Below are 21,894 nucleotides of genomic sequence, written 5' to 3' on the forward strand. Positions count from 1 at the left end.
CGCCGGCACCTCCGTTGCGCGCCTCGTGGCGGCCGCTGCTAGGCTCGCGGATGACACGCTCGCGCTCATGGCGCTGGTTCTGTCCCTTTCCCTCCCGTTCCTCTCCATCCTCGGGTCCACGGCGTAGCCGTGGTGGTCAAATGACGCCACCGGGGCCAACGCTGATCCAGAGCTTCATGGACTTCACGTCGTCAGGTGGGCACTGGGCAATGACTGATGGGAGAGGGCGCGCGGCTGCTGGCGACGCTGCTGGCCGTCAAGTGTAGGAGGCCGCGGCGCCTAGGACGGGACACAGAGGTCTTTTCGCGTGCCCCCTGCCACGCTAGATGGGTGACTTGGCCAGTCAGACGTGCAAAATGTCAGTTTTCGTCGTCACGGTGGCAAAGTATAGGAATACCTGCAAAGGTGGCAATTGAGCCCGTGACAAATCACAAAAGTAAAAGTGGGGAAAAAAAAAAGAATCCCCTCATATTCGGGCACGCCACGCCGCTCCGCCGTGTTTTGGATGGGCCACGCGACGCTTGCGTTTGTGACGACGTTCCGTGCATAGCCCACATGAGTTATACACGGGGTGGGCTCACGTTTCGCTGGCCCAATAATGACCCTCCCACCTTTCCTGCCCTTGCTCCGCACGCGTGTGACGGCGAGTACGAGACGAGAGGATTCTGGCGAGAGACGGGACAAAGGGAGTGTGGAAGAAGAAGAAGAAGATTTCAGGTTCAGGGGAAGAGACACTCGTTTCCACCTCCTGCGGCGTGATTCGGGCAATCGGGCTCTGCCGCTCCTTCTCTCCTCCCAGCATCCGTCGCCGCCGCTTGAGCTCTGCGGCTCTGCCGCCACGCCTCCACTTACCTACTACAGCTACAGGTGAGGTGATTCTCTCCTCTCCCACTCACCATCCGCCAATTAGCACCGATTCTCTCGAGAGGACAAGTGAATCTGCCGCTGAGTGAGGGGAGCTCGCTGGTTCATCGGTTCTATTCGCTACAGACCGTGCAGGCTCCTGGGCCGGAACTAGGAAGGCATGCTGAGTGGCCACGCCGTGACACTGAGCGAGAGGAGCGCCTCCGGTACGCGCTTGGTCGAGGATGTAACGTTAACGTGCGAGGCAGGCGATGAGGAGGAGGAGGAGACGGCCGCCGCCGCGAGAGTTGTGTACCGGGCCTCGTTCCAAGAGCTGATGCCCAACTACCTTCAGTACGACACCATCATCTGGGCACTCATGTCCCTGCTGCTTGTCCTGGCGTGGGGCATCGGGCTGCTCCTGCTTCTCTACCTGCCGTACAAGAGATACGTGCTGAAGAGGGACATCCTGTCCCGCCAACTCTTTGTCACCGACAATAAGATAGTGTACAAGGTATTGGTAAACCTGTCGTCTTGAGTCTTGATTGGTTGGTTGTGCTGGAGTTTTCAATTCTCAGATCAACGCTGAATGGATGTGAAATTTTCGCAGGCGATAAGGCCTTCGTACTTGCCATTCATGGGGATAGTTAAGAAAGAGATTAAAGTACCTCTCCATTTGATTGTTGATGTTATAATTGAGCAAGGTAAATGGCTGTGTATATTTCGATTTCAACTATTTGCAACTTCTTGTTTATGCAAACCAATACAACAAAACAATCTCTGCATTTTACTAAGCTGATAATACTTTCAACATTGTTTATGATTGATATGAAGTTTTGCTAGCACCAGCATTTGTTTTTCCTAATTCATCTATATACTCCATTTTTTCTCGGAACAATGCAGGAGAGCTGTGCATACCTATATACCCCACTTGATGGATTCATTTGCGTAAAGCTATAATTCGGTTACCTACTTCAACCAGGCATTGGTTCTTTGTAAAAATTCACTGAATGTTCAAGGAAGAAAAAATCACTGATGGACATGTTAATGCATTTTACTTATCTAAAAATTAAGGGAATATATGCCTACCTTACACTAGTTCGTATCTCATGCATAAACTTGAACAGAAAATTGTGAAACGGCCTTCTTTAAAAGTTAGAATTGTATATTTGTATGTTTCTGAAAAAAGGATCTATTATGCAGGCTGTCTACAATCTGCTTACAGCTTATACACATTTAGAATAGAAAGCATAGCCCATGGGAAACCTGCTCCAGTGGATGAGCTGCAATTTCATTGTGTCCATAATCCAGATTTTCTAAGAAAGGTGATTGCTCTGTGTTACTGCTTGCAGTGGACCTTATAAAGGTGTATTTTGTTTTTATACCTGTTATTCTGTTTTACCATCTTATATCCACACTAATCCTTTCTTGGTTGAAAATAATATTTTGGTTTTGGATTTCTCCAATCACCTCTTAGCTGATTGTTTGCTGACATCTGTTTCTATTTTGTGAAGGTTATAATCAGAGAAGCTTCCAGGAGCATCAGAGAAGACCAAAGTTGGAAAACTACATTGTACTCTGAGGAAGGCCCTTCTCATGTTCCAACTAGTGGATTACACTCACCTAGTGCAAAGGTAGTGCTGCAGCCCTGGTCATATGTTTGTTTGTACTGAAATTTAATTGCTCCTGCTGGGTGTCCATGATTGTAACGGTGGAATTACTATTTGCAGGTCAAAGCTTCCCCAATCCGCACTGCCCTTGATTCTAAGGGTAAAATTCCTGACAATATATTGCTCCATAAGATTGAAGAACTTAATCGATCAGTGAAGGTAGGGGACTTATTTTTGTAATTCTGTATCATTTAATTGCTGGTGATAGCTCAACATCCTCTATTGCCTTTTGTTTATGCAGAATCTTGAGTCTCTACTTGTAGGATCACATAGAAGAGAATGATCTGATATTCGATTAACGCATATCTGATATCATCTTCGACAATTAACTCTCAAATTAAACATGGAAAAAACAGGAGGAACACGCAGAGTATATGAACTTGTCTTCTATTTAGTCCTGCAAACACCATGGGAAATTGCAAAACTGCTCATGCCGAGAACGAGCTTCTAGTTTTATGCAAGTTTCACAAGTTATCTGTTGTACATAGGTCGTGCTGATTCTTCCAAGTTTCACAATTTGATGTACAAAGAATTACAGAATCAGTGATCTTGGATCACGAAGTAGATCAATGTACATGTAAGCTTGTTTACCGTATAAATTCCAAAATGGTATCTGGTGCCAATATGTCATGGCTGATGTGAATATGCTTTTTCAGGCTTTTATTTGTTCACTGATGTAGAAGCATAAGATGTTTGAATATGTTTGTTGAAGATATGTGCAAGGTTGCACCTGTTGAACTCATGCCGAAGCTTGGAGTGATAATTGAATTATCGTTTGTATAGAATGGATTGTGACCAATAAGAGGTAAAGTCATTTTTTAAGTTTAAACCAATCATTCGAAGGTGTAGAACTGCATGCTTGGCCCTAATGCTTGTCCTAACTTTATTAATGCCCCAATTGATAACCAATCAAGTATCTACCCAAAAGATATTGCTTCTAGTACCATCCAGGCTAAATTCAACTGATGTGCTCGTGCCCGTAAGTTTATATCCTTAGCTATAGTAACCAATGAACAAAATCAGCATTCAAAATGCTGATTACATCTTTTCCAGCTGATACTATCATACTAAACAAGATTTGTAAATACTTATATGTAAAATACTAAATTAAGAGCTTGCATAATTGGACCCAACGTGAACGACAGTTTACCTTGATCAGAGTGTACCATTATTATTGTTATTATTACTATTACGATTATTGTTATTATTAGTTTACTTTAAGTATAATTATACTCCATACAAGAATTCATAACTGAATTCTGGCCACAATGTGCATTACACTCTATTATGTTAACTGGCTCAGACAGCCAGAAAGCTTCCCAGCAACAGCACCAACTCTATGCATTCTTGACCTCTAGATCTGAAGTTTCTTTTGGATTCTCCTCACCATGTTCATGGCTGCTTACATCCTTTTGATCTTCATTCCGTGTTTCCTTTGGTTGCTTAGGATCCTCATGACCGGTGGTGTTCTTTAATTCTACGGCATCTGCTGCTTCATCTGGCTTCTCTGTTGCGTCTTCAGGTTCACGTGTATCTTTCCCATCTACTACCTGAGGCGTTAACTTTGGCTCAACTGCATCTTCAATGCTTCTGTTCTTTACAACTGCGTTTGGTGTTTCCTCTGGCTTCTCCACTGCATCAACTTGGCTGCTCGTATTTGTCACATCTGAATCTGGCAATTCCTTTGCCTTCTCCTCTGTATCTTCATGGCTGCTTGTGCTAACATCAACATCTGGTGATTCCATTATCTTCTCCGCTACACTCCCTTGGTTTGTCATTCCAGTTTCCTTTGGTTCTGGCACATCGTCGCTTTCAATAGTACTAGCATATATGTCTCTTTCAGTTGTCACGGCGCTCCTTGCAGTATCTCCCTCTGAGAATGGAACAGTCTTCTTGATTATTCCAACTGTAACATACTTGCTCTTGAATTTGTGCTCCCATTCTTGCAAGGCCTCCACCTCGAACGGACCTAACCCCGAAATGTCACCAGTTAAGTCACTAGCTTCAAATGACATCTTTGCCAAAGCCCTACTCGCGTCTCTGCCAGCGAACAATGCGTACGGGCCACCAGGTCCATAAAATATCCTGCGAAAGGAGATGAAATTGGAAGATGAACATGTTGCAACCAGTAATATGTAATGCTCATGAAAATTACTGGTTCCTGTAAATTTTTAAATCAACTGGGACAATAGTGCTCAATATGGAAGGATAGAAATAAATAATGTCAGAATCCAGAGAATGGAGAAGTCTTGACATAGAATATCATCCAGAACCAAGTACTTTAATGGTATCTGGTTGACCATCTAGTCCTTTTGAAGCCATCAGATATGCTGTTCCTTTCTGATGAATCTTCTAAAAGAGGAAATAACACCTGAATTTCCCCTTGAAGGTCAGATCATTTTATTAGAACAAGAATCAGCGGAATTTTCTCAGGTCAGAAAGGTATATTACCATCTGAGCAATCTACAGTTGACGATGGAAAATAACTGAGCTCAAAATATCTGAAAGCCTCTCGTTTACATGAGAAATGAACCTATTTGGGATTGACCAGCATCTAGAAACCGCAAGGACGGTCAGTAACTCAGTATGCGCGTCTATCGTCAAATTAACCTAAACGCTTACAGAGCTTTGTCATTTCACACTAGTCGGCTAAAATGCTATTGCTAAGTAAGACCTCCGGAACAGAATCCAATTCTAACTTTATCCTAGTCAAACTATGTAAAGTTTGACCAAATTATTGAAAAAAAATATTAATATATGTGACATCGAATAACATGCTATGTAAATATTCCATAACGAATCCAATTATACTTATTTGGTACCAAAATATATATACTGTAAATATATTCCATAATGAATCCAATTATACTTTTGGTATCAAAATTTATAGTGGTTTTTTTGTAGAAATTATCTTGTTGCGATCCTATGAATCATGAGTTGTCTTTTGAGCAAACAAAATTGGAAGGAAGAAAATTCATTCTTGTTTATTAGGAAACACTTGAATTTTATTAAGAGCCATGGTGGCGCTTAAGCATCAAACAATTAGTTTCCCATGCGAAACAAGATATTTCTCCTTTGATTTCACATGGCAAGGTCGGTAAATTCAGCTTTTGCCCAGTTCCACTTGCTTTGCCGACGTGAAGATTACTAACTGAAAATCTGAAATGACAACTTAATTTTCTAGTCCAACCATTTTCTTTTATTTTCAGTCATAAAGATTATCTGAAGACTCCTATATGAAACATTTGTTTTTTTTTTTTATAAAAAAAGTAAGTACTACTTCCGTACTAAAGATTCTATGAGAGTTTTAGGGGTGCTAGACTGCTAGTGTCTCCGTTCCAAGTTTTTCCATCACAAACAAAAATCAAAACAACAGGCTAGAAAGCATGTACCTGCTCTGCGTGACGTCGTAGATTTGGCCCTTGATGGCCATGAGCAGCGGTTTCTTGGGGTCGGACCCATCGTAAGCTCGCAGCTCCTCCTCCGTCACCTCGCCGAGCTGCACCGGCGGCGGCAGTGGTTCGAACGCCCTCTCCTCCGCCGCCACCTCCTCCCTCCTCGTTGACGTCTGCGCCGGCCGCGCGAGCAGTCCTGAAACCGCGACGTACAGCGCCGCGGCCACCGCCACGGCCGTGAAGAACGCCGCAGGAGTCATCCCCGTGTACGCTGCGACGGCCGCCGTCGCGGCATCCCACCACTCCGCCATCGCCATGGCCATGGACGGAGCAAACCGGCCGGCAAGGGGAGAGGGAGAGGGAGAGGGTGTAACCGACAGAGTAGGGTGGAGGGAGCAACGTGAGGGAACAGGTGAAATGGGACGCGCGAACCGTGCGCCTTTTTTTTCAGAGGGCGCTGGGGGACAGGGGGAGCACCGCGCGGTGGATGGGACTGGGCGGTGCGGCGCGGTCTATGACGGTGGTGACCAGACGGGAGCCGGCGAGTCAGCGTCGGAGAGGGACTTGCAACCGCGCGGTTTTCTTCATCTTTGCAGTTTTCATTCACCAGCCTCCCTCCCTGTCTCTCTCGTTGCTGAAGAAAGAAACGGAGAAAAAAGAACCAGATTCGGAGAATGGAGAACTAGAGATGGGTTTGCAGTGATGTCACGTTTCCTGGAGAAAAATTGTCAAGTCACTTTGTCGACAAGTCGATATGAAAAATCAGGAATCGTGTGGTTTCTCTTTCTCTAACATTGAACATCAGGCTGTCAGTGTGCCAGGTGAAGGCGATCTTTTTTCAATTGGTGGGCTGAAGAAATCACATTATTGGGCTTTTGGAACCGTGCGACCTGAGCCCACCATGCTGATGCGGTCAATCACACAGCCCAGTAGCCAGTGCGCTTGGAAACCTTGTGCCGTTTGGGCCATTTTCTTCCTGAATCCTTGAGGCTAAGCGAACAGCCTACCAAGGTCCTGGCAGAGCTCCAGCTGATTTTCAGCTGAATCCAACAGCTCTGCAAAACAATTTTTTAGAGAAGTAATTCTCTACTGATTATGTGAAGTGATTTTCTGAAATGAATTAAGAGGCTGAGAGCTAAAAAAAAAAATAGCTTTTTCTAATTCTATGAAGTGATTCTCCAACGTGGTTTTGAGAGCTTATGCTAAAAAATTAAAGAGAACCACCTCTCCTGTAGAATCAGCTTACCCGTAGCTGATGGCCACAGAATGCAATGAACAATGCAGTCTACATCGCTGCAGATAACAACGTACAGTATATGTTATTGTCTGCCCTAATTGTTTTCATTCGCTTGCATTTCTGTCTGCTGGAGCGACGGAACGTAAAGTCGTCAACGATATACAGCGTGCAGCGTGCTCATACGAATGCTGCACGTTGAGCTACCGGAAACCGGCACTTTATCGAGTGCTGGGGCTTTGCTGAGTGTATTTTATTGGACACTTAGTAAAGACGGTCTTTGTCGAGTGCCAAATAAAATACATTTGGCAAAAAAAAAACACTCGGCAAAATGCGTCTTTGTCGAGTGTTTTTTTTCTGGCACTCGGCAAAGATGTATTTTGCCGAGTGCTATTTTTTGGCACACGGCAAAATGCGTCTTTACTGAGTACCTTTTTCTGGCACTCGGCAAAGATGTATTTTACCGAGTGCTATTTTTTGGCACACGGCAAAATACGTCTTTGCCGAGTGCCTTTTTTCTGGCACTCGGCAAAGATGCATTTTGCCGAGTGTCTTTGTTTTGGCACTCGGCAAAGAGGCATTTTTGCCGTGTGCATTTTTTCCCTTGACAAATCAGTTTTTCAAAACAATTTTTGAGGCCCTAAATGAATTCAAATGAAAAACTTTTCAACTACAAAGTTGTATAACTTCTCAAGATCTACAAAGTTTATTTTGGTCATTTCTTTATTTGACAAAGCGACAATAACGTTGTTCATAAAATCTACATCTCTCGTATCTCTCATATTAGTTTTATGAAAGTAGAAGAGAGATATATAAGATTTGTGAACAATGTTACTACCACTATGTCGGATGAACAAATGACCAAAATAAACTTTGTAGATCTTGAGAAGTTGTGAAATTTTGTAGTTGGCAACATTTTGATTTGAAATCATCTTGTCATGCAAAAACGACGTTTGAATTTGAAAATTTTAAAATTTGAATTTTTCAAAAGACCTCGGATGGAAAAACTTCCTAAATAAAAATTATAGATCTCCAAAAGTTATGAAACTATGTAGTTGACAACTTTTTGATTAGAAATCATCTTATCATGCAAAACTACGTTTGAATCTCTCAAATTTGAAATTCGAATTTTTCAAACGACCTCGGATAGAAAAACTTCCTAAATGAAAATTGTAGATCTCGAAAAGTTATGAAACATTGTAGTTGACCACTTTTTGATTTGAATTCGTTTAGGGCCTCAAACAAGCAATTTACTCTCGGTTTAGTATAATATATGAGGATCGATAACGGAATCTAGACACAAGTGATAGTGTAGTGCAGTGATAGAGCAGCAGACACGCGAGAGAGAGGTCGTGAGTTCGAATCCCGCCGACCGCGTTAGCCATAAATTTAGCGTAAAAAATGCATCGACTTCAATGAAGACAGGCGGGCGCTGGCTGGTGGCGGCCTCCCCCCCAAAAAAAAATTTTGCTAGTATTTTTGGGTTTGTTAGTATTTTCGTTTTGCCAAGTGTAAATCTTTGCCGAGTGTTTTTCCGGCACTCGGTAAAGGCTTTGCCGAGTGCCCGACAAAAAATACTCGGTAAAGAAGTCTTTGCCGTGAAGGGATATGCCGACAGCTCTTTGCCGAGTGTAGCACTCGGCAAAGACTTTGCCGAGTGCAATTACACTCGGCAAAGCACGCGTCTGCTGTAGTGTCACCACGGCGAGGGCTGCAAACAGTTCCTGTAGTTGACTATGAATGCATTTTTGTTGTACACGTAACCTTCGATGTACATCAGATCTGATCTCGAATCCTAAACTATGGAGATTGTCGATAGGCCATTATATTATAAAAAGCGGTTGGAGCCTCCCTGGAGGGTCTCCCAAACCGATCCCTCCTCACCTCCTCTCACCCAAAATCCACTCAAATCCTCCCAAAATCTAAAGCCAACAACCAAATCCTCTACAGATCCTTCTCCTCCTCAAGTAGATCTCCCTTTCAAGCTCCCATTTGCCTGTTCGGATGGCCAACGTCGGAAGTCGAGGCGATGACCTATACGGAGGAACAGTCGTCGCTGCTGCTGTCGTCCGCGCCCTATTCGCTTGGCTTATAAGTCGTAATTTTTCAGCCAACGAACAGTATTTTTCTCCCACAACAAATCAGCCAACATTACTTTCAGCCATGACTTATCAGCCAAGCGAACAGGGCACTAGAGCTTCGCAGGATGTGCAACTTGGACCTGTAGGTTCAGCTTATGGAGACACGCCTTGCCACAGTTACTGTGGCCACTGCCAGCGACGACGACGGCGAGAACGCCGAGCGGCGGTCGCCGCCTGCACCTGACCCGAGCGGATCCCCGTCGGCTGCCTCCTTGTCGACGCCAGAGTCGATTCACGATGCCGCGGCCACCTCCTAGCCGCGCGCGGGTGCCAGTGCAGTGAAGGCCGCCCCCACCACGGCCCGCAGCGGCCTCGTGGAGCCCCTTGGAGCCTACCTTCCCAGCGACATGCCCTGGTGACGTGGCCAAGCGCGTGCACGCCAGCTGTCCCCCGTCAGAAAATGGATCCCATGCCACCGAGGACGGTCCTAACACATGGCCGCAACAACCGACGGTCGAGGAGCCCACCTCGCCCCTGTTGGATCCACCGACCTCGGTGACCGTCCACCCGTCTGCCCCCTGAAAGGTCCTAATGGCTAGAGGGGGGGTGAATAGCCTAATAAAAATTTCTACAACAACACTTGACCAAATGGTTAGACAATTATGAGGCGAAGCGAGTGTTGCGCTAGCCTACTCAAAATGCAAGCCACCTACCACAATTCTAGTTTAGATAGTGTCAATTCACACAAGATCAATGACACTACCCTATGTTAGTGTGCTCTCAAAGGCTAACTAAAGAGCCACACCAACCAAGCATGCAAGCTCTCACAACTAGCTACACTAAAGAGCTTGTCAACTAGTTTGCGGTAAAGTAAAGAGAGTGATCAAGAGGGTTATACCGCCGTGTAGATGAATGAACCAATCAATCACGAAGATGAATAACAATGATGACCAATCACCTCAGAATCAATGATGAAGACAATGATTTTTACCGAGGTTCACTTGCTTGCCGGCAAGCTAGTCCTCGTTGTGGCGATTCACTCACTTGGAGGTTCACGCGCTAATTGGCTTCACACGCCAAACCCTCAATAGGGTGCCGCACAACCAACACAAGATGAGGATCACACAAGCCACGAGCAATCCACTAGAGTACCTTTTGGCGCTCCGCCGGGGAAAGGTCAAGAACCCCTCACAATCACCACGATCGGAGCCGGAGACAATCACCACCTCCGCTCGACGATCCTCGCTGCTCCAAGCCGTCTAGGTGGCGGCAACCACCAAGAGTAACAAGCGAAATCCGCAGCGAAACACGATCACTAAGTGCCTCTAGATGCAATCACTCAAGCAATGCACTTGGATCACTCCCAATCTCACTATGATGATGAATCAATGATGTAGATGAGTGGGAGTCCTTTGGCTAGGCTCACAAGGTTGCTATGTCAATGAAAATGTGCAAGAGAGTACCCTTGAGCCGGCCATGGGGCTATAAATAGAGCCCCCATCAAATAGAGCCGTTATACCCCTTCACTGGGCAAAACGCGCGCTGACCGGACGCTCCGGTCAAACTGACCGGACGCTGGCCCTCAGCGTCCGGTCGCCCGATGGACGCCACGTGTCATCTCCTTCAAACGCTGTTCGTCAGATCCCAACGGTTATGACGCTGACCGGACGCTCCGGTCAAAACTGACCGGACGCTGAAGCCCCAGCGTCCGATCGTTTCCAGTAAGCTCCCCGAGGCATGTTTTTCTGACCGGACGCGTCCGGTCCACCTTGACCAGACGCAGACCAGCGTCCGGTGCTCAACCCTAGCCTACTATGCTGTCTGACAGCTCGACCGGACGCAGCCCTTCAGCGTCCGGTCGCTGAGTGACCCAGCGTCCGGTCAGTAGACCGACGCCAGCATCATTTCGATCAACTCCATTTCAACTCTAACTTCTTCACCCTTGCTCAAATGTGCCAACCACCAAGAATTTTGCATCCGGCGCAATAGAAAATAGACATGTGTTAGCATATTTTCAACCCTACAAACACCTTGTGCACATGTGTTAGCATATTTTCACAAATATTTTTAAGGGTGTTAGCACTCCACTAGATCCTAAATGCATATGCAATGAGTTAGAGCATCTAGTGGCACTTTGATAACCGCATTCCGATACGAGTTTCACCCCTCTTAATAGTATGGCTATCAAACCTAAATGTGATCACACTCTCTAAGTGTCTTGATCACTTAAAACAAAATAGCTCCTATGGTTTATACCTTTGCCTTGAGCTTTTTGTTTTTCTCTTTCTTCATTTCAAGTTTAAGCCCTTGATCATCGCCATGCCATCACCATTGTCATGCTATGATCTTTATTAGCTTCTCTACTTGAAGTGTGCTACCTATGTCATGATCACTTGATAAACTAGGTTAGCACTTAGGGTTTCATCAATTCACTAAAACCAAACTAGAGCTTTCAATCTCCCCCTTTTTGGTAATTGATGACAACCCTTATACAAAGATATGAATTGAAATTCAATTGAATCCATGTTGCTTGCCCAAGCATATTTACTATGTGTAAAAGGATATGGACAAGTTTCATGAACCCTAAGTGGTAGCAATTGCTCCCCCTATATATGTGCTAAGAGTTTGGATTGAAGCTTGCACATATGCTTAGATAGGAAATGTAGGAGTCAATGTCTACCAAATGATGCTAAGGTATAAAAGATGGACCTTTGAAGCGTGATACCAATCGGAGTGCACCAATATACCATCCTTAGCACCATGGTTAGCTCAATACCGCTTAGAAATATTTGGAAGTGAAATCACTAGATATCCTATACATGCTAGTTTGCATTTCATCATTCAAATCTACAACTAGCATACATCACACAAGCATGGATATTATAAATATGGAACTTATACCATGCAAGCAAACATATGAAATGCACATTCAAATGCACCATACAAGTTCATGAGCTTGCTCCCCCTACTTGTGTGCTCAAAATTTTAGTTGATCCCTTTCCTTTGTTTCTCTCCCCCTTATCCCCTTTATCTTTGTTTCTCTCCCCCTTTTTCATTAATGACCATAAAGGTTCTAAATAGAATTACTTGTAGGGTCGAGATTATCAATGTCAATCAATGGGGTGAGGGTCATTTTCCTAAATTTGGTTCAATTCTAGATTATTTTCCAAAGATATTTAACTCGGTTTGATCCAAGGACAAGCTTCTTCACACCTCCAAATAAGGGTTATCTTGTACCATGTTGAGTTAAACACTTATAGTTCATTTTCTAGATTAAACACTAGGTTTACAAGCCCATAAACATGTCATATGCCATCACTAGATCAAGTCAAGCATAGAAGCAATAGTGATACCATATTGACATCAAAATTTATTTGATTTTCATGAATGAGCCTAATAAGATAGAACCATATGCAAGATCCTACTAAGATTGAAAATATGACTAGATGCACTAAACATGTCCTTAGCAAGGATGTATGTCATGCCAATCAACTTTTACCTTAGATTGCTCGAAGGAGAGGCATGTCATATGAGTGGGGGTGCATCAACACATATTTGAGAAATCCAATATGTTCATCTTATTTCTTAGCTTGCAAAACCTTTTCTCATCCAATGGCTTGGTGAATATATCGGCAAGTTGATCTTCGGTGCCTACACTCTCAATGCAAATGTCCCCTTTTTGTTGGTGATCTCTTATAAAATGATGGCGGACATCAATGTGCTTTGTTCTTGCATGTTGCACCGGATTGTTGGTTAGCTTGATTGCACTTTCATTGTCACATAGCAATGGCACTTTCTTGAACTTGATTCCAAAATCACTCAAAGTGGCCTTCATCCAAAGTATTTGTGCACAACAACTACCGGCGGATATGTATTCGGCTTCGGCGGTTGATAATGCAACACTATTTTGCTTCTTTGATGACCATGAAACAAGTGATCTTCCCAACAATTGACATGTGCCTGATGTGCTCTTCCTTTCAACCTTGCATCCCGCATAATCCGAGTCAGAGTAACCAACTAGCTCAAACTTTGCTCCTTTGGGATACCACAAACCAACATTTTGTGTATGCTTCAAGTACCTCAATATCCTCTTTGTAGCCTTCAAATGACTTTCTCTTGGTGAGGCTTGAAATCTTGCACACATGCATACACTAAACATAACATCCGGCCTTGATGCGGTCACATAGAGTAGGCTTCCAATCATAGACCAAACTAGAGCTTTCACCCCCGCCCTGAGCCCGTCGCCCTCCCTATCCCCCTCGCCGGGCCCAATTCCGTCGCCACCACAGCCGCCGTGCCTACCACGGATGGAAGGTTACAGGACGAGACGCTGGTCGTCGATGAGGACATCATGGAAGGTGAGGACGATGAGCAGGAGGATGTCGCACACTTGGCTAGGTCCTCGTCATCCTCCCTCTCCCTGCTTGCCACTCCCTTCTTCCCCGCCCGTCAGTCGGCTGGCAGGAGTAAGTTTCGGCGTTGGGCGGAAGACCCGACGATGAACTCACTTCTTCTGCCACACGCTCATCATACCTGGACGCCGCTTGCAAGGCTCTCCGGGCCACGCCTCCACCGCCGGTGGAGGCTCCGAACGTGGCACAGAATGCAGCCGTCGTGGACGCTAACCACCTGGCGGCTGCCAAGGGGAAGCATTGGCGTAGGACCAGCGCGCCCGATGGTCGTAGGACACCACCACTGTAGGCCGCATGAGTGCTCGCGTAGCGTCGCCTTGGTCCTTAGCCGGCGGCAAGGGTCCCGATGCACCAACACCTCGGACCGTGGCGCAGGGCATCGGTGCCTGGCACTTCTCGACAGCGTACATGGGCCGCGCATGTGTCTCGATAGGGGCCGAACGACGACGTCGATGGGTTACAGATCGGTAAAAGCCATCATCGTCGGCGCTGCCTGGGGAGAACAGCCCCCAAACTCCACAGCCCCGTCCCACCGGTGCTTGTGGGTCTCTGCTTCAACTGCCTCGTGGATGACCACATCGCCGCTCAATGTCGCTCCCTGTCCTGCTGCTTCTGCTGTCGGGGTACCGGCCATCGGCCCAGGGCGTGCAAGCATGGTCGATTGCCGGCGTGCAAGCCTTTGTCCTCCTAGGCGCATCGCCTCGGCTAGGGTGCCACGACGCGTCGCCCCCGCTAGTCCAAGGTGACCTAGCTTATCGCCGGGAGGTTGCGACATGCCAGGCCAGGCACTGACACCGTCGTTGTCTCGTCGTGTGCAGCAATCGACCACGTCATCATCGTCATCACAGCAGCACCATAGCAGCAATCTACCGCTATCACCACCTCTGGGTGACGCTGATATCCATCCCAAGATCGAGGTCTTTGTTGTCCTGAAGAACAAGGAGCTCGCCGCATCTGATACTAACTTTTCTCTTGTTCTTGTCGCGCTCGTTGGCAGGAATTAGACAGTTGTCTCGTCGATGGAGTTTTGGGCGCACCTTGCCTCGACGTACGAGGTGTCGGAGGGCATGGCTAGTGTCTGTGCCTGGCTCGGGGGTAACTTTGCACGCGAGCGTCAGTCGGACGGTTGCCCTAGCTCGTCATGCGAGGTAGTTGGTCTTGACGCTGAGGCGGACCTGGTGCTGTGGAGCTGGCCGAGGCAACTGCCACCGCAATCGACTCAACGCTGGACCCAATGTTGGTTGAAGTGGCAATCCAAGTTCTGCCCCCAAACCATTGCTCTGCTTCAAAACCAGGACATAGGGACACAACCACCATTGTGGTCGACCATCCTAGTGATGTCCAGCTAGTCTTAACTTCGTCTAGGGAAATGGAGATGCTGGGCGCGTCAAGGGACTCCTCGAGCAATGACGACGTGGGTCGGCCAGCGTCGCTGGGGCCTGTACCACCTATGCTTTAGGAAACACTAGAGGCACGGCTTTGCCTTCCATTGCAGACGCCTCTCATCCACGGGCTGCCTAGGCTGCTTAGGCCCAGGACGCCGGTCTCTGTTCTACGCTGCGGCATAGTGACCGCCTTGCTGCGAAGCCACACGAGGCGGACTCCACCAAGCAAGCTCAGTGTGTGCTCATGCAGAAGCTGGGAGTCGTAGCAAGCTCGCCCAATGTTGACTCTGAGAAGGTGCGCAAGTACAAATCAACCTTCCAGGCGTCGTTATTGGCCTCCAAGCAGGAGGCATTGCAGCTTCTTTTCAGCGGGGAATTTGACCCGTTGGCCATGAACATGGATATGGTCAAGATGGATGAGGTTTGAGGTGTATCCTTGTCTTAGTCGCAAAATAGTATCTTGTGTAATCACAACCTTATGCGAGAAGTGTGAGAGGTGTGGGCTGTGGGTTTTGGTAATCTTTGGATTACTGTAACTCGACAGTTTTGTAACAAAACTTTCTATTCCTACTTAATGAAAAACGTGCCAAGGCACGGTCTCGAAAAAATATATTATAAAAAGCTCCAAATTTCAAAGGGTTTTGAACATGTAGCGAATGGCCTGTAAGTTTTTTTGACGAAACAGGGAATGGCCTGTAAGTTCGTAACAGGATCAGATCTTGCACATGTCTTGCAATCACCAGTCCATCCATTCTGTGTTCGCACTTCGCAGTCAATTTCAAGCCTCCACGTGTTTCTAGAGACGTCAAATCATCAATCTGACATCTCATATACAACAACAATAACAACAACAACAAAGCCTTTAAGTCTCAAACAAGTTAGGGTAGGCTAGAGTTGAAACACAGTAGAAGCCATCAAGGTTCAGGCACGTGAATAGCTGTTTTCCAAGCACTCCTATCTAAGGCTAAGTCTTTGGGTATATTCCATCCTTTCAAGTCTCCTTTTATTGCCTCTACCCAAGTCAACTTCGGTCTTCCTCTGCCTCTCTTCACGTTACTATCCTAGCTTAGGATTCCACTATGCACCGGTGCCTCTGGAGGTCTCCGTTGGACATGTCCAAACCATCTCAACCGGTGTTGGACAAGCTTTTCTTCAATTGGTGCTACCCCTAATCTATCACGTATATCATCGTTCTAAACTCGATCCCATCTTGTATGACCGCAAATCCAATGCAACATACGCATTTCTATGACACTTATGTGTTGAACATGTCGTCTTTTCGTAGGTCAATATTCTACACCATATAACATAGTAGGTCTAATCGCCATCCTATAAAACTTGCCTTTTAACTTCTATGGTACCCTTTTGTCATATAGGACACCAGATGCTTAGCGCCACTTCATCCACCATACTTTGATTCTATGGCTAACATCTTCATCAATATCCCCGTCTCTCTGTAGCATTGATCCTAAATATCAAAAGGTATCCTTCCTAGGCACTACTTGACCTTTCAAACTAATATCTTCCTCCTCCTGAGTAGTAGTGCCGAAGTCACATCTCATATACTCAGTTTTACTTCTACTGAGTCTAAACCCTTTGGACTCTAAAGTCTCCCATCATAACTCTAGTTTCTGATTCACTTCTGTTCGGCTTTCATCAACTAGCACTACATCGTCCGCGAAAAGCATACACCAAGGGATATCCCCTTATGTGTCCCTTGTGACCTCATCCATCACTAAGGCAAACAAATAAGGGCTCAAAGCTGATCCTTGATGTAGTCCTATCCTAATCTGGAAGTCATCCGTGTCTCCATCACTTGTTCGAACACTAGTCACAACATTGTTGTACATGTCCTTAATAAGCCCGACGTACTTCATTGGAACTTTATGTTTGTCCAAAGCCCACCACATAACATTTCTTGGTATTTTATCATAATCCTTCTCCAAGTTAATAAAAACCATGTGTAGGTCCTTCTTCTCCCTATACCACTCCATAACTTGTTTTATTAAGAAAATGGCTTCCATGGTTGACCTTCCGGGCATGAAACCAAATTGGTTCATAAAGACCAGCGTTGTTGCTCTCAAGCGATGCTCGATAACTCTCTCCCATAGCTTCATAGTATGGCTCATCAACTTAATTCTTCGGTAATTAGTACAACTTTGAATATCCCCTTTATTCTTGTAGATCCGTATCAATATACTTCTCCTCCACTCGTCAGACATCTTGTTCGATCGAAAAATATGGTTGAACAGCTTGGTTAGCCATACTATAGCTATGTCCCCGAGGCATCTCCATACCTCGATTGGGATACCATCCGGTCACATCGCCTTATCTCTTTTCATCCTTTTCAACGCCTCTCTGATCTCGGATTCTTGGATTCTCCACACAAAGCACCTATTGGTGTCATTAAAAGAGTCATCCAACTGAAAGGTTGTGTTCGTATTCTCACCATTGAACAATTTATCAAAATACTCTTGTCATCGATGTCGGATCTCGTCCTCCTTCACCAAGAGATGCTCCCTTTCATCCTTAATGCACTCAACTTGGTTGAAGTCCCTTGTCTTTCTCTCACGAACCCTAGCCATCCTATAAATGCCATTCTCTCCTTCCTTCGTACTCAAATATTGGTAAAGATCCTCATACGCTCTAACATTTGCCACACTTATAGCTCGCTTTACAGTCTTCTTTGCCACCTTATACTTCTCTATATTGTTCACACTCCTATCATGGTACAAGCGTCTATAGCATTTTTCTTCTTAATAGCCCTTTGGACTTCCTCATTCCACCACCAAGTATCTTTAGCCTCGCCTCCACTTTCTTTGGTTACTCCACACACCTCTGAGGCAACCTTCCGAATGTTGGTTGTCATCTTCTCCCACATGTTGTTTATGTCCTCTTCTTCCTTTCAAGAGTCCTCATTGATAACCCTTTCCCTGAATACCTCTGACGTCTCCCCTTTCAATTTTCACTACTTTGTTCTTTCAATCTTAGCTTGTTTATCCCTACGGGCACGCACCTGAAAACAAAAGTCTGCCACCAAAAGCTTATGTTGAGAAACAACACACTCTCCTGGTATCACCTTGCAACCCAAGCATGCTTGTTTGTCCTTTCTTCTTGCGAGGACAAAGTCAATCTGGTTAGAGTGTTGTCCGCTACTGAAGGTCACTAGATGAGATTCTCTCTTTCTAAAGAAAGTGTTGGCTATCATCAAGTCAAAAAGCTACCGCGAAGTTCAGAACTTCCTCCCCCTCCTGATTCCTACTACCATACCAAAAACCTCCATGAACTGTCTCGAAACCTGCGCTATGTCCATTAAGATATCCACTTATAAAAAGCTTCTCCCTATTAGGTACAGCTCTAATCGGGCCATCTAAGTCTTCCCAGAACTGTCTCTTAGCGTTCTCGTCGAGGCCTACTTGGGGGCATATGCACTAATTACGTTCAAAACCATATCACCAACGACAAGCTTAACTAAGATAATCCTATCTTCTTACCTTCTCACTCCCACCACCTAGAGCAAGAAAATCCAAAAGATCAACCTCGCAGTTGACTGGCTCCAAATAAGAAATTAATAAACATTGTGAAGTGTGAACTACAGATACAGAGAGCTTTTCCCTTGACGAAATCAAGATTCCTTCCCAGCAGTTCGCTCATCTCGCTGCAGGGATGTCGGAGATGTTGCCAGCTACGGCAGATGACGAAGAGTGCGCCTTCAACGCCTGGTTTTGCATCAGAGCCTGCAAGTCGAAGCTTAGGTGAGTTTCCGATAGCTCCGGGAGCGGCATGCTGCCATCCAAGAACTGCACGATCTGCCGAATGCCAGGGCGCGCACCGGGCAACGGGTGCGAGCACAGCAAGCTTAGCTTCAGCACCAGGCTCGCATCTTCGACGGCGAAGTCACCGTGGAGGCGCAGGTCAACGGCGTCGGCGATCGTCCCTTGGCGCCAGTGCTGGAGCACCCAGTCCAGCAGCAAGCGGTGGTCGCCGTGCTCATCTTGCACGACCGGCCGCCGGCCGCAGCTGACCTCTAGCATGAACACGCCGAAGGCGAACACGTCGGACGCCTTGGATGCCCTGCCGGTGTGCCCAAGCTCCGGGGCGAGGTACCCCATTGTCCCAACCACGTGCGTGGTGTGTGGGTCAGTGCCATGGTCATACAGTCTCGCCAGGCCAAAGTCGCCTAGCCTTGCGTTCATCTCGGCGTCGAGGAGCACGTTGCTGGCCTTGATGTCTCGATGCAAGACGACTTGCTCCCAATCCTCATGGAGGTATAGAATGCTGGAAGCGACGCCTCTGATGATTCGTAGCCTCTGGCCCCAGCTCAAAATAAGACTGTTTTTATTGTGCAAGAACTTGTCGAGGCTACCGTTTGGCATGTAGTCGTAGACTAGCAGGAGCTCACCCTTGCGCCGGCAGTAGCCAAGCAGCTGGACAAGGTTCCGGTGCCGGAGTTGGCCAATGGTGACCACCTCCGCAACAAACTCCTTCATTCCCTGCCTCGACTCGTGGGACACCTTCTTCACTGCAACCTCTATCCTGGACACGGGTAGCACTCCCCTGTAGACCCTCCCGAATCCGCCGATGCCAAGAAGGTGTTCGTCACAAAAGCCTTTGGTGGCGTGGAACAGATCCTTGTATGAGAATCGGTGCGGCCCAAACATAACCTCCCATTCCTCTCTAAGCTCCGCGTACTTGTGCCGCCGCCGGCGGATCAGAAGGACGACGACAGCCAGTGCCGACACGAATGCCGCTGATGCTATCGGTAGCACTATCTTGAGTATCTTGGACGGATCAGGTTTTGGGATCGTCACCGGCAAGGCTGGCAGCTTCGATATGTTTAGCGGTGGGGCCGACCCGTCCATCCTGAAGCTCCATGCGAGCACATAGTGGCGGCTGGAGACGACGCCGGTGGACGACGAGAAGCCAACGTAGGCTTCTGATCCGTCGACGATCGCCGAGAGGTTCACCGCGGTGGAGAGCAGCGGCTTCCTGGGCTTGGGCAGCTCGAGGGGAGCCATGGTGACGTTGACCAGCGAGGTGCGCTCGTCGAAGTCCACCCACACTTGCGCCGCCGTGCGGTTCAGCAGGCTCATGTTCCGGAACGCGCCGGTGCCGTCCTCGTAGTACCCCGCGTTGTCCGCGACCACGGACACGAGGCCGTTCACGTTGACGCCGACGTGGTTGTTGCTCATGTCCCCGAACTCGGCGTTGACGATGGTATCCAGCTCGACGGCCAGGAAGTGGTTGGTGGCGTTGCCGTTGTCGGCCGCGTTGGCCAGGCCCATGTACTGGCTCTGCAGCGCCGTCGAGAAGTCGGTGCTCTTGGCCACCACGAAGGCCAGCCCGGGGCTGCTGAGGTCAGCGTACTCGCTGACGATGCCGAACACGTAGGCGGCCGAGAAGGACCGCACGGCGCCACCGCCGCTCGCCGCGTCGTGGCGGAACCGCAGAGGGGAAGGGTAGAAGGCGTGGCCCTTGAGCAGCGTCGTGCCGTTGGTCAGCATGAGGAGGCCGTTCGGGGTGACTGCGGCCGTGCCGTCGAGCGTGACGTTCTCGCCGGCGAATCCGTCGAAGGTAAATTGCTCAACCGCCGTCGCCGCCAGGCGAAGGCGATGGAGTGTCAAGAAGAGAAGCCATGGAATGTGGGGCATGATTATGGGCTTGCGATTGGTCTGCCCCATGGCTCTAGCATCGAGTGTTTGATGCTGAGGTTATAACATGCTAAGAGAGAGATATGAAAGATGGAAGAACCGGTCCGAGTATACCGTCCTGATAAGTGACGGAAGACGATTAGTTGGTCGTGTACGTGTAGTTTGGACGTACATCTCGAGATGTCAAGGTCTACAGTCTACACATATGGAAGAAATTAACTTCAAAGATAAGCCTGGATGAGCGACGAATTGTACTTAATTCAGCACGGGCGTACAAAACTGCAAGAACAACTGTTGGGACGACGGGATAATGCTAAGCCCAGAGTGATGTAGTTATCGTTGCACGGTCACTATGAAAGATACGGTTCTGGCGTTCTGCTAACAAAATCCTCTAGAAGACCTCAGCGACCTCACTCTGTTTTTTGTTTTACGTATACGCAATGATTGGGGAATAGGCGTGCAATTCGCGTGCAATTATTTTAGTATTTATTTACAAATTATGCCTGAAATGCCGAACGGTTTCCTCGAGTTTGTCTTGCTAGTATTATATAGTCATTTTGTTTTCAAACAGTGTATTTGATATCATTCACTCTTAGACTTTTTCGAACAATATTTTTTTACTTATTTAGTAATGTTAATTAGATCGGACAACTAATCACAATTAGTCGACCTTATCGTAACATGGTGTTTGATAAGGATCCTCGGTATGATTAAGGACCTCCAGATGACTAGTTGGGCCTGCCCAAGAATTTGTATAGGAGGAGAATTTGGTTCACCCTTGGCTGACCCATTACGGTTTATGTATAGTATATATGTATAGAGTGAAGAGGAGTGGAGAGTTGCAACAAAGAATTTCCATCGAGCGCCCACTTCTTTTCAGATTTCCGCTCAGCTGTCTTTTCAGATTTTCGCTCAGCTATCTGTCTGCTCTACTCTCCCTCGCTAGCGCCGACGCCTCTACCTCCACCCGTAGCTCCTTCCTCTACTCCGCTCGCAGCTCCTTCCTCTAGTCTATGCCTGGCCGCCTCTCTCCAGATCTCCCTCGTCGGCATCCGCACCTCTGCCCACCCCTCCACCTCCACTGGGAGCTTCGCCCGTGCCTATACTTCCTTTCGCAGCTCCCCCCCACGCCTTCCCTACCGGGACCCTTGCAGCTCTGCCTGCTTCTTTCCTACTAGGGACTGGCCTCTCAGCTCCATACCCGACGCCTGGAAGGCGGTCAC

At 47.1% G+C, this 21,894-nt stretch overlaps 3 protein-coding genes across 5 annotated transcripts; 1 reads left to right on the plus strand and 2 right to left on the minus strand.

Moving 5' to 3' along the window:
• The first annotated feature begins 655 nt into the window (after window positions 1-655).
• On the plus strand, window positions 656-3,409 carry LOC136477805 (uncharacterized). 3 transcript variants are annotated; one of them, XR_010764099.1, is made up of 8 exons: window positions 656-867; window positions 991-1,357; window positions 1,454-1,547; window positions 2,047-2,168; window positions 2,358-2,477; window positions 2,574-2,672; window positions 2,755-3,090; window positions 3,170-3,409. XR_010764099.1 is itself a non-coding variant. In XM_066476061.1 (7 exons), the coding sequence occupies exons 2-7, from the start codon at window positions 1,025-1,027 to the stop codon at window positions 2,794-2,796; spliced, it is 810 nt and encodes a 269-aa protein (XP_066332158.1). In that variant the 5' UTR covers window positions 656-872; window positions 991-1,024; the 3' UTR covers window positions 2,797-3,143. The 3 variants fall into 3 exon arrangements, 2 of the variants coding, with proteins under 2 accessions (XP_066332158.1, XP_066332157.1); XM_066476061.1 differs by lacking the exon at window positions 3,170-3,409 and having other exon boundaries at window positions 656-872; window positions 2,755-3,143; XM_066476060.1 differs by lacking the exon at window positions 3,170-3,409 and having other exon boundaries at window positions 2,755-3,143.
• A 255-nt stretch (window positions 3,410-3,664) lies between these two features.
• Window positions 3,665-6,500, minus strand: LOC136477804 (membrane steroid-binding protein 1-like). The gene is made up of 2 exons (XM_066476059.1): window positions 5,906-6,500; window positions 3,665-4,598 (listed from the first exon to the last, which is right to left on the minus strand). The coding sequence occupies exons 1-2, from the start codon at window positions 6,229-6,231 to the stop codon at window positions 3,851-3,853; spliced, it is 1,074 nt and encodes a 357-aa protein (XP_066332156.1). The 5' UTR covers window positions 6,232-6,500; the 3' UTR covers window positions 3,665-3,850.
• Window positions 6,501-18,566: 12,066 nt separating this feature from the next.
• LOC136474372 (L-type lectin-domain containing receptor kinase SIT1-like) lies at window positions 18,567-20,716 on the minus strand. The gene has a single exon (XM_066471966.1). The coding sequence runs from the start codon at window positions 20,699-20,701 to the stop codon at window positions 18,671-18,673; it is 2,031 nt and encodes a 676-aa protein (XP_066328063.1). The 5' UTR covers window positions 20,702-20,716; the 3' UTR covers window positions 18,567-18,670.
• Between the last annotated feature and the right edge of the window lie 1,178 nt (window positions 20,717-21,894).

Source organism: Miscanthus floridulus, chromosome 8 (genome assembly GCF_019320115.1).
Source record: "Miscanthus floridulus cultivar M001 chromosome 8, ASM1932011v1, whole genome shotgun sequence".
NCBI classification, from domain to species: domain Eukaryota; kingdom Viridiplantae; phylum Streptophyta; class Magnoliopsida; order Poales; family Poaceae; genus Miscanthus; species Miscanthus floridulus.